The sequence below is a fragment of the Nicotiana sylvestris genome, chromosome 3 (assembly GCF_000393655.2).
Source record: "Nicotiana sylvestris chromosome 3, ASM39365v2, whole genome shotgun sequence".
NCBI lineage: Eukaryota > Viridiplantae > Streptophyta > Magnoliopsida > Solanales > Solanaceae > Nicotiana > Nicotiana sylvestris.
In genome coordinates, this window is record NC_091059.1 from 216,751,025 (window position 1) to 216,767,832 (window position 16,808).

Sequence of the window (16,808 nt, forward strand, 5' to 3'; positions counted from 1 at the left end):
ATGTATGAGTGAATTTTCTATATTTTGTTTGGTGTTAGTTATTTTATTTGGTCCAAAATATAAAAAGTCCATGTGGATTGTCAAGTCATATTTTTTCACCGAAAAGTTTTATAATTCTGGTTGGTAACCTTCTGTGTGCAATAAGAATAGTTGAGTGACTTTCTCGTTGCAAACGAAAGAAAAATGATTTTAGTCTATAATTTTTGATAGTTTGGTAATCATCTGAGTAATGGACTCGAAAATTCGAGCACTGGTGGACAAAAACTATCCAAACACAGAGTTTGAAAAAGTTCAGTTTTTATTTTTGCCATCTCAATTCTTAGAACTTCTCAACCAAATGCCGGTAAGTGTTTTTCAGTACTGTAGCAACTTGAGATCCTCAAGCAAGAATCTGTATGTATAATAAATTTTATTCTTTGTCATCTTTGGGCGGTGGAAAGATTACTTAGTTTATAGACGTAGTTTTCACTTAATTTACTTCCGAAGACCTCAAGTTGATTTCGACTTTGTCAATGGGTGGAAAATCCTTCATATTTCACATAATTTATTACAACTACTAGCTCTTGGTCCCTACTAGGAACATGTGATTAGCATTTAGCATAAAGAGTTAACAGGAAATGGTTAAAATTGCAAACGTCAATTGCTTAGCATTTTGCTTGTGTCACATAGAAGACTGATCCCAATTTGCACCAAGTCTTCAGTCTTGCTCTCCAAGTATTTCCTGGGTAACTTAATGAAGACAACTTAATTTGTCCTTAATTTTATATGCAATATCCAATAACAGAAGAATAATATAAAACCCTTTGCAATACATCAAATAGTCTCACAAATCAACAAAGATCTTCAAGAAAAAATCTAAACCAACCAGTGATCAATTCCACATATGGCAGACATAATTTCAAAAGTGTTCGATGAAAATGAAGCTTTCCGCGCTCTCATAGTATTAGATGATGAGCGCGCCGAGGAATTGCAGCTCCAAGAGGTTCTTGAAGCCTCATTAGAAATCTTCCATCATCACATGTCATCATCAACAATCCAAGAATCCCCTGAATCATCCCAAGCTTACTGCGAGGTTTGCATGGACACAAAAGGAACAGATGAAATATTCAAACTCGAGAATTGCTCTCATCATTCTTTCTGTTCTGACTGCATAGGCTCACATGTCCAGTCCAAGATTCAACAGAACATTTTCCCTGTAACTTGCCCAGGTTTAAGATGTCGCGCAATAATTGAACCTGAATCTTGTAAGTCCATTATACCAGAAAATGTTTTCGCGAGGTGGGAAGAGGGATTGAGCGAGTCAAGTCTTCTTGGTTGTGAAAAAATTTATTGTCCTTATAGAGATTGTTCAGGGCAGCTATTTTATGATCGTGATCAGGACACAACTGAGTTATGTCCTTTATGTCGAAGGCTGTTCTGCGCGCCATGTGGTGTCCCTTGGCATACTGGATTTGATTGTGACAAGTTTCAAAAGGAAGGAAGAGACAAAGATGATTTAAAAGTTGAGGAACTTGCTAAGAAATCTAAGTGGATGAAATGCCCTAAATGCAAACACGTTGTGCAGAAGGCTGATGGTTGTAAACATATAACCTGCTGGTTAGTTAATTTGTTGTTTAATCCTATACTTTTGTGGTGGTCGGAGGTTTAATTTCCTTATAATTTATACTACTGATTTAGAGTAATTTAAATTAGCTAATTGATGTGTTTACATATGGCTTAATCCTATATAATATTGTGGATTCAGGTGCAAATTTGAATTTTGCTATATATGTGGAGGAACATGGAGTGAAGAGCATTGGAGTTGCCAGATTAGTTAGTGATCATATCGGATTGCCTCTTCGTACCAATTCAGATGCTGGATGTTTGGTGTCCACTACAGGGGCAGACCCAAGTGGTGAGAAGTGGGTTCAATTGAGGGTTCAATTGAACCCGCTTCATCAAAAAATAATATTGTGTATATGTATAAATTATGGTTAAAGCAAGGTAAATTTTGTATAGAAATTATTTTTGAACCCGTTTATACGGCTTATACCGCTTATATTAGTTATGAACTTCTCCGACTGAACCGCTTGCACAAAATCCTGGGTCCGCCACTCGTCCACTAGCCAGAAGACTCAGAACTACAAACAAAAAAAAATGGGGGGGGGGGGGGGAGGGGGGGAGGATAGGAAGAAACTCGACTTTTTTATACTATTTTTTTTAGTTGATACTTTATGATGTGGTAATTCTCCTCTTTTATTTGAATTTGAGACGGATTAAAAAGCATATGAAAAAAGTGCGGTAAAAAATAATTTGTTTTACTCGCGAAATTTAAATACTGTCACATAAATTGAAACGAATGAAGTATTATAATTTTAATATTAAAATACACATAATTCCAACAATATCTGTGAACATGTAGCACGAAGCTATGCATAGCATAGCTGAAAACTATGACTAGCATAATGTTTTTATTAAAATTGTTAGAATTGACTTCTCCTTCGGGTGCATTGCTTCTGTACAAAGAGATCTTTTTTTTTTTTTTGCCCAATTAAATATGGATAAAGATCAAATTTATCGCTGAATTATGCTGATACGGATTTGCCCTCCCTAATAATTTGGTTAGATGTGAATTCGCCTCCGTAAAAGAATAAGTATATCGTACACTAGATAAGGCTGACGGGCCTACAAGTTATTTTGTTTTCGTCCACATTTGTCTTGTAATAAATTTGTTTGACCAAAAAATATAGATCTTGGTTTAATTAATTAAATTTATATAAATGAGGGTTAATCTTAACTAACAATAATATCCCAAAGATAGAAATCTTAAAAGCACAATAAATACTACGTATGTATGTTTTGATAACGGCGACAACATGCATCAATATTCCAAAAATCAAAGTCAACAATGTAGCATTCATTCAATATTAATGAGTAGCAATAATGATATTTAAGTAAATAAAATGAGTGAGTCACTCAAGAAAGGATGGAATCAGTGAATGTTATTTCTGACAATGATGAATAATGGACAATCCTTTGAATATTTGAGTTATTCTCGGATTTGGTGGAAAAATGTAGTCAAGAATTTTAGTGGAAAGGTGATGTTTGTATACTTGCAATGAAATCTGATTCTCTCTCTATAAAGTCAAAGTGTATTTTTACAAATGAATATCACATGTCACCTATCATTGTATTTCTTTTTCTTTTATAGGAAACATGTTCCTAGAAACTTTAATAGTACAAGAGCCGAGAATATCCACTAGAATATTCTCCTTTAAATTTTATCTTAAAACTAGCTATTATAACTCTATCAAAAATGTTCGACCTCGACCTTGATAACATCTGCTCGACTTCAATTTTGCTGACTTTTGAACCACGGCCTTTGCTGATTATTAAATTACTTTAACACATGGTGCCTCAGAAATGTTTTACTGATACCATTTCTACTAAAGACGAATTTTGACACATATTTCGAGTGAAAGTTGCAGACAAACCTCAAATTAATCGTTTCATTGAAGGAAGGAAGGAAGAAAATGAATGTAGAAGGGATTTATGCTAAGAAGAAACTGATGAAATCAGATTTATGCTCTTTTAAACGTTCACAGTACCTTTTAGTCATCCATTTAATCAAATTAAGCTTTTCTTTCTTTTTCCTTTTGTATTACATACGATATTACTCCCTTCATTCACTTTTACTTGGCACGTTTTGATTTTTTACGCTTTTTAAGAAGTAATAAATGAAGTGCATAATTTACCATGATACCTATATTAATTGATGCATATTTTATTGAATTTGAGAAAATAATTTGAAATGAGTAATAAATACTGTGGGTATAACAGGGAATTTTTTTTGTCTTCTCTTAATATACGTAAAGTGACAAGTAAAAATGAAAATGTATTTTTAGTATACATGTCAAGTAAAAGTAAACGGAGAGAGTACTAACTAATGTGCAACTGGTTTGAGATGGCCGCTTGTCTGAAAACAGTAAACACTTCTTCCTCGGAGTTTGAATCTATTTCAAACATATTCTTAATTGTCGTACTACATAGAGTATTTACAAAAAATATATTTACACCAAATTTTACGGATATTTATATCAAACTATATTGACTTACTATGTGTATACGGGTGCCCGATTTTGCCATTAAATCGAGACCAGGGAATAACATCGAGGGTCAGCCTCGTAATGGATCAGGCCAAAGCACGAAGACAAGGTATCGAGTTCAAGAATCAAAGTGCCCGCCGAGATCGAGGCCATCAGCAATCCAGACCTAATATGATCGACTTCGAGCGAAGCGCAATAACGAAAATGTGGAATATCCGTAACCGGTCGGAGATCACAGCGAAAATTCCGGAACAGATTAAATTAAGGGCGATTGTTTGGGCTAATCATGGGATTTACTTCCGTAATTAGAATTGTACCATAACTAGGACTCCTCTGCTATATAAAGAGGGCCCTAATCATTTTGTAACGACTTACATTCATACAAATCAAGGCAATATAATATTTCTCTCTTTCTTTGGTTTATCAATTTGTTGTTCTTTAACTGTTCTTACTTTACTAAGCTCGAGGGTTCATCAGCTCGAGAGCACTGTCCAAGCATTGGTTTGTTTTACATTCTTGTCAATTCCCATCTCTTATCTTTAAATTAATCAATTGGTATTAAGTGAAACCACGTATCCTTAAAATCACATTATAAGTTTAATCGTTATCCAATTTTTAGGGTAAACAGTTTTGCACCCATCGTGGGGCTAAGGATAATAGTGATTGCCTAGTATTAATCCTTATAACACACACTGCTTTTACACTTGTTCTCGTAAGTGTCTTTGATTTCATGAATCAATATGTCAAACTCTCAAGCAGAGCCCACTCACACAGACACCGGCTTGGTCTTCATAACGAGAACGAGCACATAGTCGCCCCGGGAAACGAGTACCACCAAGCAATCCCGATGGACCACAGGCTGTAAATGGACCACGGGCCATAAATCCAATCGATGTCAATTCTCGTGTTGCGATTCATGGAAATTTAGGGGCCGACCCTGAAAATAGCATCCGTAAAGATGCCCGAGCAGCCGATCAGAATGCACAGAGCGGTGAAGAAGGCAGGATTAGCCTTCGAACGATATTTGAAATGTTACAAACTCAACAGGCTTCAATAGCGCAACTCCAGAATTGGGAACCAAGCAGAATCGAACACGATACATCACAGGAAGTTGTTCATAGGGTCGAACCTTACAAGAGAAATTGAACGATAATGGATCAGTAACTGACCCCACCGTCATGAAGATGCTTGAAGAGCTTACTAAACGGATAAAATCAGGTGAAAAGAAAATCGAGGCTAATGACAAAAAGGTAGAAACGTACAACTCACGAGTTGACCAAATACCAGGGGCACCCCCGATCCTAAAGGGTTTGGATTTGAAAATGTTAGTGCAGAAGCCTTTTCCTTAAAGTATGGCTCCGAAGCCTATTCCTAAGAAGTTCTGTATGCCAGACATCCCCAAGTACAACGGGACCACCGATACTAATGAACACATCACTTTCGTACACATGCGGAATAAAGGGATATGACTTAGAAGATGATGATGAGATTGAATCCGTTTTGTTGAAAAAAATTGGAGAAACTTTATCGAAGGGGGAAATGATATGGTACCACAATTTGCCGCCCAATTCCATCGATTCTTTCACCATGCTCACCGATTTGTTCGTAAAGGCACACACCGGAGCAAAAAAAGTCGCGACCAGGAAGTCGAACCTCTTCAAAGTGAGACAAAAGGACAATGAAATGCTAAGGGAATTCGTATCTCGATTTCAGATGGAACGCATAGACCTACCCCCAGTTACCAATGATTGGGTTGTCCAATCCTTTACTCACGCTTTGAACGAGCGAAGTTCGGTAGCATCATGTCAACTAAAGCAAAATTTGATCGAATATCCAGTGGTGACCTGGGCCGATATGCAAAATCGGTACCAATCAAAGATCAGAGTCGAGGATGATCAGTTCGGAGCCCCATCCGGTTCCGTTTACCCGAATAGATCTGAAGGTAGGATTCAAAGAGACATCGATAGAAAGCCCCGATCGGACAAAGATCAGTACCAACCATATAGCGTAGATCGTAGAAACAATGAACCAGGACGTAATCCCGTTCGAAATGATCGAGGTCAAAATTCCCGAATGATCATGAGTAAGAGTGGCTTCGATAAACATGTTGAGCCTAAAGAAGCACCACGGTTATCGAAATACAATTTCAGTGTCGATGCTTCATGTATTGTGTCAGCCATTGGACGAATCAAGGATACTAGGTGGCCCAGACCCCTACAGAGTGATCCAGCTCAAACGAATCCAAATCAAATGTGCAAGTACCATGGAACCAATGGTCACAGAACCGAAGACTGCAGACAGTTAATGGATGAGGTAGCTCGTTTATTCAACGAGGGTCACCTTCGAGAGTTCTTGAGTGACCAAGCTAAAAATCACTTCAAAGACATGGACACAAACAGGAAAAACAAACATGAAGAATCGCAGTATGTGATTCATATTATCGTCGGTGGGATCGATGTTTCTCAAGGCCCGATATTCAAACACACCAAAGTGACAATCACAAGGGATAAACGTACTCGGGATTACTTACTAGAGGACATCTTATCTTTTAATGATGAGGATGCAGAAGGGATCGAACAGCCTCACAACGACGTATTGGTAATATCTATCCTTATGAACAAAATTCAAGTTAAACGTGTGTTGGTTGATCCAGTTAGCTTGGCAAATATTATTCGATCAAGGGTCGTGGAGCAGCTTGGCCTTCAGGATCAAATTGTGCCTGCAGCCCGAGTGCGCAACGATTTCAACATGGCAAGTAAAACCACCAAAGATGAAATCATGTTGCCAATAAACATGGCCAGGACTATCCAGGAAACGAAGTTCCATGTAATAGATGGTGATATGAGATACAATGTGTTGCTCGGAAGACCTTGGATTCATAATATGAGGGTTTTACCTTCAACGCTTCATCAAGTCTTGAAATTCCTTACACCGGAATAAATCAAAATGGTGTACGACAAACAACTCGCGGCCAAAGAAATGTTCGCAATTGATGAAGTAATACCGGTATCGGCACTATCATCAACGAAGGGACCAGAATCAAAGGGAAAGCAGGAAGTCAAATAGCAACCACCGTTGTTGGCCTCGACTAGATCAGAGCAGTAGGAAAATTTTGAGGATGATGATTATATGATACCTTGAACCTTCGTAATCCTTGATGATTCTGATGCCACGAAGTAAACAGTCAAAGAGCTAGAGCAAGTCATACTGATCGAGCACCTTCCCGATCGAAAGGTATACCTAGGCACGGGGTTAACCCCCGAGCTTAGGGAAAAACTCATTAAATTCCTTATTAAAAATATAGATTGTTTTTCTTGGTCCCACCTTGACATGACAGGGATCCCACCGAAAATTACCACTCATCGATTGAGCTTGGATCCGAAGTTCAGGCCGGTAAAGAAAAAGAGAAGGTCATGGTCCGAGGTTAAGCATGCATTCATCAAGGATAAGGTAACCAAACTTCTCAAAATAGGGTCCATTCGGGAAGTAAAATATCCTGAATGGCTGGCAAACATAGTCGTAGTCCCTAAAAAGGGGAATAAACTTAGAATGTGCGTAGGCTATAAAGACTTAAACAAAGCGTGCCCTAAAGATTCTTGTCCTTTGCCGAATATCGATCGTATGATCGATGCTACGGCCGGCCACAAGACCCTCAGCTTTCTCGATGCCTACTCTGGCTACAATCAAATACAAATGAACCCGGAGGATTAGGAAAAGACTTCGTTCATTACTAAGTACGATACTTATTACTATAATGTAATGTCATTTGGATTAAAAAATGCTAGTGCTACTTATCAACGCCTAGTAGATCGAATGTTCGAAGAACAAATAGGTAAATCAATGGAAGTCTATATTGATGACATATTCGTTAAGTCCCTGCACGCAGAGGACCATTTGACACATTTGCAGGAAACCTTTGACATATTGAAAAATACAACATGAAGCTCAATCCTAAGAAATGAGCATTCGGGGTCAGCTCGGGCAAGTTTCTCAGCTTTATGGTGTCGAATCGGGAAGTCGAGATTGACCCCGATAAAATCAAAGCAATCGAAGACAGCATAGTCGTGGACAACGTTAAGGCCATACAAAGGTTAACATGGCGGATAGCCGCCTTAGGCCGGTTCATCTCGAGGTCTTCAGATCGAAGTCATAGGTTCTTCTCGCTGCTTAAAAAGAAGAACAATTTCACTTGGATCACGGAATGCCAATAGGCTTTGGAAGAGTTAAAACAATATCTTTCGAGCCCCTTGTTGCTTCATACTCCGAAAGTGGACGAACAACTCTACTTATATTTGGTAGTCTCAGAAGTTGCGGTAAGTGGTGTCCTAGCTCGAGAAGAGCAAGGTACACAATTTCCTATCTATTATGTTAGTAGGACTTTAGGTGAGGCCGAAACCTGGTACCTACACTTAGGAAAATTAGTGCCTGCCATAATAAGCGCCTCTAGGAAATTAAAACATTATTTTTAATGTCACCCTATTTGTGTTGTAACCACCTATCCTCTTCGCAACATTTTGCACAAGCCCGAACTCTCGAGCCGACTGGCCAAATGGGCCGTTGAGATTAGTGGGTACGATATTGAGTTCAACCCCGAATAGCCATCAAGTCTCAATTCTTGGATGACTTCATGGCTAACTTCACGCCAGCCCTCGTACCCGAGGTCGAAAAGGAAATATAGCTAAAGTCGGGGTACATCCTTGGGGTGTGGACCCTTTTCATAGATGGTGCTTCAAATGTGAAGGGGTCTGGGATAAGCATCATTTTGAAGCCACCCACAGGTAGTACAATTAGACAGTCTATCAAAAGTTCGAAATTGACTAACAATGAGTCCAAGTATGAGGCCATAATTGCAGGTCTCGAGCTATCCAAGAGCTTGGGAGCAGAGGTCATCAAGGCCAAGTACTCCCAACTTGTGGTAAATCAGGTCAACAGAACTTTCGAGGTTCGGGAAGATCGGATGCAGAGGTACTTAGACAAATTACAAGTGTCTTTACATCGATTTAGAGAATGGATGCTACAGCACATGCCTCGGGAACAAAATAGCAAGGCCGATGTCCTTGCAAATTTGGGGTCATCGATAGAAGATGATGAACTTATCTCGGGAACTGTCGTACAACTTTCAAGGTTAGTGATCAAGGAAGGTCACACCAAGATAAACTCCACAAGTTTGACCTAGGATTGGAGGAACAAGTACATCGAATACTTAAAGAACGGGAAGCTTCCATTGGATCCTAAGAAATCGAGGACTCTGCGAACAAAGGCAACACAATTCACATTGGCTGAAGATGGAATGTTATACAGAAGGATGTTCGATAAACTGTTGGCAAAATGTTTGGGACCAGGAGACACCGATTACATTTTACGAGAAATCCACGAGGGCACCTGCGGGAACCATCGGTGTTGAGTCGTTGGTTTACAAATTCATCAGAGTAGGATACTATTGGATCGATATGGAGAACGATACTAAAGAATTTGTTCGAAAATGTGACAAATGCCAAAGGCATGCGCCGATGATCCACCAACCCGGAGAGCAACTTATTTAGTCCTATCCCCATAGTCATTCATGAAATAGGGGATGGACATCGTTGGTCCTCTGTCATCGGCCCCAGGTAAAGCTAAATTTATTTTATTTATGACTGACTATTTCTCTAAGTGGGTTGAAGCACAAGCTTTCGAGAAAGTCAAAGAAAAAGAAGTTGTAGACTTCATATGGGATCACATCATATGCCGATTTGGAATACCCGCCGAGATAGCATGTGATAATGGAAAGTAATTTATCGGCAGTAAAATAATGAAGTTCCTCGAAGATCACAAAATAAAAAGGGTATTATCGATGCTGTATCACCCTAGTGGGAACGGATAGGCCGAATCAATAAACAAGGCCATCATTCAGAACCTAAAGAAAAGGTTGAACGTTGCTAAGGGGAAATGGAGAGAAATTTTGCCCGAAGTCCTTTGGGCATATTGGACAACAACAAAATCTAGTACAGGGGCAACGCCGTTCTCCTTAGTATATGGCGCCGAAGGTCTGATCCTGATCGAAGTCGGGGAACCAAGCGTCAGGTTTCGATACACAACGGAAGAGTCAAATCACGAGGCTATGAACACAAGCCTCGAATTTCTAGACGAAAAATGGGAACCCGCCCTCGTTCGAATGGTCGTCCAGAAACAGTGAATCGAAAGATATTATAATCAAAGAGCCAATCTTCGACACTTCAAAATAGGGGACTTAGTTCTGATAAAAGTCACCCTCAACACTCGAGACCCAAATGAGGGGAAACTCGACCCAAATTGGAAGGTCCATATCAGGTCATCGGTGTCATCGGAAAGGGATCTTAAAAACTTGGCACAATGAACGACGAACAATTGCCAAATAATTAGAATATATCACTCCTCAAATGATACTATTGCTAAGGTATGACTCTCCCCCTTTTTTCATTTATATTTGATACTAACTTATTATAGGAATTCGATCGAAGACATCGGGAAATTCTTCAACACAAAGACCTCAAGTTTTAAAGCAAGTGTTGCACTCTTTTTCCCTTAGATCGATTTTTGTCCCAAATGGATTTTTCTGGCGAGGTTTTTAACGAGGCAATAATTATCTGTGCTACCTGGGGACAATTCAATAGTATCCGAGGCTTCTTTAAAATCAACCTCAAATACTGGGGGGCATCATCCTCGGATGTTATGTTTTCAAGAAATATGCTACGTGTCAACAAGGTCTCGATAGGAAAGTTTTGTAAAGGGCCAAACGGTCAAATGAACCGTGCTCATGTAGATTGCCCGAGCCCTAATGACAAAATATGTACGCATGAATGATCTATTGAAAGAAGTAATTTTTCCTTATCAGACATTCCATGCCTTAGTGAAATTTCTACTTTACAATTTTGTACTTATGATATATTACAGATATGGTCATATGAGTCGTGCCCACGTAGATTGCCCGAGCCCTAATGACAAAACATGTACGCATGAATGATCTATTGAAAGAAGTACTTTTTCCTTATCAGATGTTCCATGCCTTAGTGAAATTTCTACTTTACAATTTCGTACTTACGATATATTACGGAAACCGGCTCAAGAGCCAATCTCAACTAAAGCTCGAGCAAATAACCCCGTACTCGGGGAATGCCGTCCGAAAACCGACATGCTTGAATTATTAAACTTCAAAATCTTAAGACCTTAAAAAGGCAATCCTCGATTTTATAGGCCACGGCCACCCTACTCGGGCATTGATACTTCAAATAACTTTGAAGTATAATCAAAAAACAAGCCCAATGGGCAAATATCAAGTAAAAGGCTACGGCCAAACCAACACGGTTCGGAGACGTCCGAATTTTGTAATCCAACAGGCCTTCAATCATCTTCATAAAACTGGTTAGAAAGGGCTACCCTTAGCAAAGTTACAAAGGGTTTCGATAACATCAACTCTCGAAAACCTTAAGAGGTACCAAATTGTTCAAACTCTCGAACAAACTTATTCTAAGTCATAACAACTTTATATATGGCTTATGCTAAGGTATAATAAATTTCTATATTATTAAAACTTTTTAAGCCGAAAAAGGGGAAGCATCCACTCTTTTGAGGCCATATCGGCCCGATTCAAGAGCCTAAGGGCCATTACATTATTGAGTTCGAGGGACCCGCCCTCGCTTAACCAAAACCTAAGGGTTTTTTCTACTCCGATTTCGAGCAAGTACTCACTTGATTATAGAGACTATAGCAATCCGAGTTCAACAAATTTTTTGCAAGGCAACGAAGTGAGTCAAAATTCTCTCAAGACCTAAAGTATATCAGAATTATCATAAGGCAAAAGCAAAACAGATTTTTCACGAAACAGAAATTAGTGACAAATCGGAAAGAATAATGATCTTTCATATATGCTAAAGTATTTACTAAGACCACTCATGGTCTTACACAAAAAATCCAAAAAGCAAAAAAAATCTAAGTGCCTAATCTTCCCCGGGAACTTCATCTTCATATTCTCCGCTCTCGGATCCGCTCGCGCTCCCAGAGTCATCATCATCAAAGAGAAAAGTTTTGGCTTCGGCCTCTAGCACTTTTTCATGTTCTCGATATCAGTAGTAAGGTCAAAACCACGAGCATGAATCTCTTCGAGGGTCTCTCTTCGAGACTGGCATTTGGCATGCTCGGCGACGTAGAACGATCGAACCTGAGTAGCATCGAAAATTTCCTTTGCCCGAGCTTGAGTGACTTCAGTATCAGCTCGGTAGACGGCCACGACCGCCTCCGCATCGGCCTTTACTTTTTTGCTCCTCAGATGTGGCCTTTGCAAGCTCAGCGGCCAACCGAACCTCGAGCTCCTTAGTTTTCTTGGCTTGGGTCAAGATCTCATCCTTCATGCTTTGTAGTTGACCTTAGACCGAAGATAGTTGGGCCCGAGCAGTGTCCTTCTCCGAGGCAAGGCGATCCACGTTTTGCTTCTACCCCAAGGTTTCTGCCTCCTTTATCTCTGCCCCCTTGCGAAGTTGCTCAATCTTTTCAACCTTCTGTTGAACCCTGCAAGATTGAAGTGTTAGTCGCCGTCCTCGGATTAATAAAATGAGCTTCCAAAAAATCACATTACCTGCTCAATCAAGTCGGTTTGCCCTTTATGAGTTGTTGCCAATTCAGCTCTAAGGCCCCTGACCTTATGTTCATTTTGCTCAATGAGGAGTTTTAGGGAATCTCTCTCCTCCGTTTTGAGATCGGCCTCATACAGGTCCAGCTCTACCCGAGATTTAGAAAATACTTCCCGATGGAGCGTCAAAGCCTATAAAGAAAGAAAGGAAATCAGACAAGAAGAGCTAAGACAAAGATAACATTAACAAAGGGAGCTAAGGCTCACCTAACTCAGAAGTCTATGGGTTTCATCGAAGATACTCGATGCATCACCCAGATTGGAAGTCTCTTTGACCCCCGTGAAGCAGCCACGGAAAAGGTCTTCCCCTTCGTAGGTTGTTCCCACATCGGGGGTCCTGATGGCCTGGGCTTCCTAAATTTGCCCCTCGGAAAATATTGGGAGGGGCGAATCTCTAATGTTTATTACCCTAAGCGAGTCACTTGGGGCGTTCTTTTTGTTTTGAAGGACCTTAGAACTAGCCCTTCAGGTACATCCACCAGGTTGCCCGTCACGGCAGGAGGCACCCTTAGCCTCCAATGACTAGGGGACTTTGCTCGGACCACCTTCCGAGATCCCCTCGATTCGAGGTTAGACCTCTTCGGTCATCACCAGCTCGGCGGCCTTTAGGACCTCGGCGGCCTTTAGGACCTCGGCGCTCCTCTTTCGAGCCACTAGCTCGTAGCCAACATCTTCATTCTCCTCTTCTTCATCTCGTAGTTGCTGAACTATGTTTTCGAAGAGCAACGGTATCTTTCTTCGACTTGCAAGCCTTGCTCTTCTTGAGTTTTGGAGTATCGAAAGGTGAGACCCTTTTTCTCTTCTTCTCTTTCGACGGCTTCAGAACCTCCTCTTCCCCAGGTGGAGGCGGACTCATGATAGTATTGTCCCTGAGACCTGTATGAAAGGAAATCAAGTAGAGATAAAAAAAACATTTTAGGGAAGAACGTCAAACACATGAAAAGAAACTTACCATAATTTTTGGCCTCCCATCAGCCCATTGCCAAATCATGCCACGAGCATTCGGCATATGAAGAAGTCGATGTCAGTTTCCGAACTTAGCACTCAAGGTTCGAAATTGCACCAGGCACACAAGAGACCGCTGCGCCATACGAAAGAATGTTGATGAGAAAAGGTAAAAGAAGCAAAACAATTAACAGAAGCTATTGGTGGGTTTGTACTTACGCTTCATGTTCCATTCTTCAGGGAATGGCATCTTCTCGGCTGGGATTATGTCAAAAGTCCTCACTCGGACAGACCAGCCCATCCATCCTTGATCTTTGTCCTCATCTATGCTTGAGAACAACACCTTTGTGGCCTGATGTTAAAGACTTATTAACTCGTCCCAATAGAGATGGGGGTTGTACAGTCTAATGAGATGGTCGAGGGTGAAAGACATCCCTTCGACCTTGCTCATGAAGAATCGGAGAAAAATAATTATGCGCCAAAAAGAGGGGTAGATTTGGCCTAGGGTTATGTGGTATTGATGGCAGAAGTTGATAATAACGGGATCGACAGGACCCAACGTGAAAGGTTAAGTGTAAACACTTAGAAACCCTTTCATATAAGTGGTAATACCCTCCTCGGGTGTAGGAATCACCACCTCTTTATTTTTCCAATGGCAATCTTTTTTCACCTGCTCAAGATCGCCCTCGGTTATCGAGCATATGTATCTCGACATTGGCTCGCATTGGCTAGGGACCGACAAGGGTTTCTCAACTTTAAAATCCTAAGTAAGATCGCACGACCCGGGAACACACTCTTCGATGTGTGGCTCCACCGACATTTTATCAACGGCCGACCACGATGAAGAGGCTTTTTCCTTTTGAGGAACGGTTTTTGATGTTTTCGTCATTGTTATATGAGTTCAAAGAAAAAAGAAGATGAAACTTGTTGTTTTAAGAAAAGACTGACAAACGGGATTTGAAGAACCTGCAGAATTGATAAGCTTGAATGGTGTAGAAGAGTTTTGGAAGATTAGGAGAAATTTTGAAAGTAAAGTTTGAGAAAATTATGAAGATGATATATTTATAATATTTGCTATGACGGTTTGAAACACTAGTGGCCAACCGTCGACTGGCGATCATTAATGATTTTGGGAACTGTAGGGACGCGACGCTTCAGTCGCTTCCGTCATTTATGTCACGAGGGTGATGTCATAACTGGTCGAGGTACAAAATCAAAGGCCCAGTTTGTTTCTTCTCATTACATTCCAAGAAACGAGGGGACTATGTGTATATGAGTAAAATCAGGCTTGTCCGATTTTGCCATTAAATCGAGACTAGGGAATAACATCGAGGGTCAGCCTCGTAATGGATCAGGCCAGAGCACGAAGACAAGGTATCGAGTTCAAGAATCAAAGTGCCCATCGAGATCGAGGCCATCAGCAATCGAGACCTAATATGATCGACTTCGAGCGAAGCGCAATAACGGAAAGGCGGAATATCCGTAACCAGTCGGAGATCACGGCGGAAATTCCGGAATAGATCAAATCAAGGGCGATTGTTTAAGCTAATCATGAGATTTACTTCCATAATTAGAATTGTACCATAACTAGGACTCCTCTGCTATATAAAGACAGCCCTAATCATTTTATAACGACTTACATTCATACAAATCAAGGCAATATAATATTTCTCTCTTTCTCTGCTTTATCAACTTGTTGTTCTTTAAATGTTCTTACTTTACTAAGCTCGAAGGTTCATCAGCTCGAGAGCACTGTCCAAGCATTGGTTTGTTTTACTTCTTGTCAATTTCCATCACTTATCTTTAAGTTAATCAATTGGTATTAGGTGAAACCACGTATCCTTAAAACCACATTATAAATGTAATTGTTATCCAGTTTTTAGGGTAAACACTATGATTATATTATTTATAAGGTGAAAATAACACTAATTAACCATATTTAAGTGAAAGGACAATATCTGCAAATACATTTTTGGTGCGAATAAGTTTTTATCAAGTATTTAATTGACAATGCATAGTTTTAACCGCTCCCAAAAATAATAGCCGATAAAATATATATTTTTTGTATATATATTTATTATATACATATAATATACATATGTTATATATTTTTGACTAATGAATATAATTAGTTTAAGATTGATTAATTTTGTTTTACCCTATTTAATTTGTACATTTTTCTTTTCGACAGAATTGCAACGAAGTTTGAAGCGTGTTATATTTTGGACGGTTTTGTCTCGTAAAATTAAATTTGGACCGGTAGAGTCAGCATGTTAATTCTATGGTGTTGAGTGTGCTAACAAAATTTCATATTGGAAGTTTAAAATTTGAGATGCTACTAACACTCCGTTTGGATCATTGTTCCCATTATTTTATAATGTATTGTATTGTATTATATTGTATTATATCACATTATTTTATATAATATTTGGATATATTATATTATTTGTTATTGTTTAATAATATTTTGCTGTTTGGTTTGACTGTATCGTATCGTACTATAACTGATAAGTTTATTAAAATGCCCTCAACTGTTTAAATATTAAATTCATCAAAAAATATGCATAAAATAATTTTAAAAAATAAAACAGAAGAAGGCAAACCATCTTAAGAAAACAGAACAAAGGAGCGAGACAGAAGAAGGCAAAACAAAGGAGTACAACTAATTAGAATTGAGTTAAAAATAAATTAGGAGAAAAATAAAAGAGAAGGCGGCAAAACACCTTTAACGTTGGCGGCTAAAGTTTTGGGGGAAAATAAAGTATGTTATAGATTGGAGATTTGGAGTTAAAACAGAAAAAAAGGTAAAGGGTAAAATAGAATTGTGAAGTAATAAGTAGGGCATAATTGAAAAGAAAATTAGAAATAATCCCACCACACCAAATCGGTTGTTTAAAAAAAGGGACTTTTCATTGTTTCGGAACAATGGATTTAACAATACAATATAGCTAATTTTAATGAAACAATTAAAATAAATATTATTTTAGAATAACAATACAATACAATACAACAGGAACAACTGTATGGGTCCAAATTTTGACGACCACGACTACTGATAAATACGAAAAGATGAGGTCTTCATAGCACGACGTCCCGTGAAGGACGACGACCGACAGCGGACAAAGAATGTATGC

The 16,808-nt window shown here is 39.3% G+C and overlaps 2 protein-coding genes across 2 annotated transcripts; both read left to right on the plus strand.

Annotated features, from left to right (window-relative positions):
• Positions 1-792: 792 nt before the first annotated feature.
• LOC104223811 (E3 ubiquitin-protein ligase RSL1-like) lies at positions 793-2,018 on the plus strand. Its single transcript, XM_009775314.2, has 2 exons — positions 793-1,596; positions 1,745-2,018. Exons 1-2 carry the CDS (start codon positions 884-886, stop codon positions 1,815-1,817), a joined length of 786 nt encoding a protein of 261 aa, XP_009773616.1. The 5' UTR covers positions 793-883; the 3' UTR covers positions 1,818-2,018.
• Positions 2,019-5,510: 3,492 nt separating this feature from the next.
• On the plus strand, positions 5,511-7,025 carry LOC138888679 (uncharacterized). The gene has a single exon (XM_070170585.1). It carries the CDS (start codon positions 5,511-5,513, stop codon positions 7,023-7,025), a length of 1,515 nt encoding a protein of 504 aa, XP_070026686.1.
• The last annotated feature ends 9,783 nt before the right edge of the window (positions 7,026-16,808 follow it).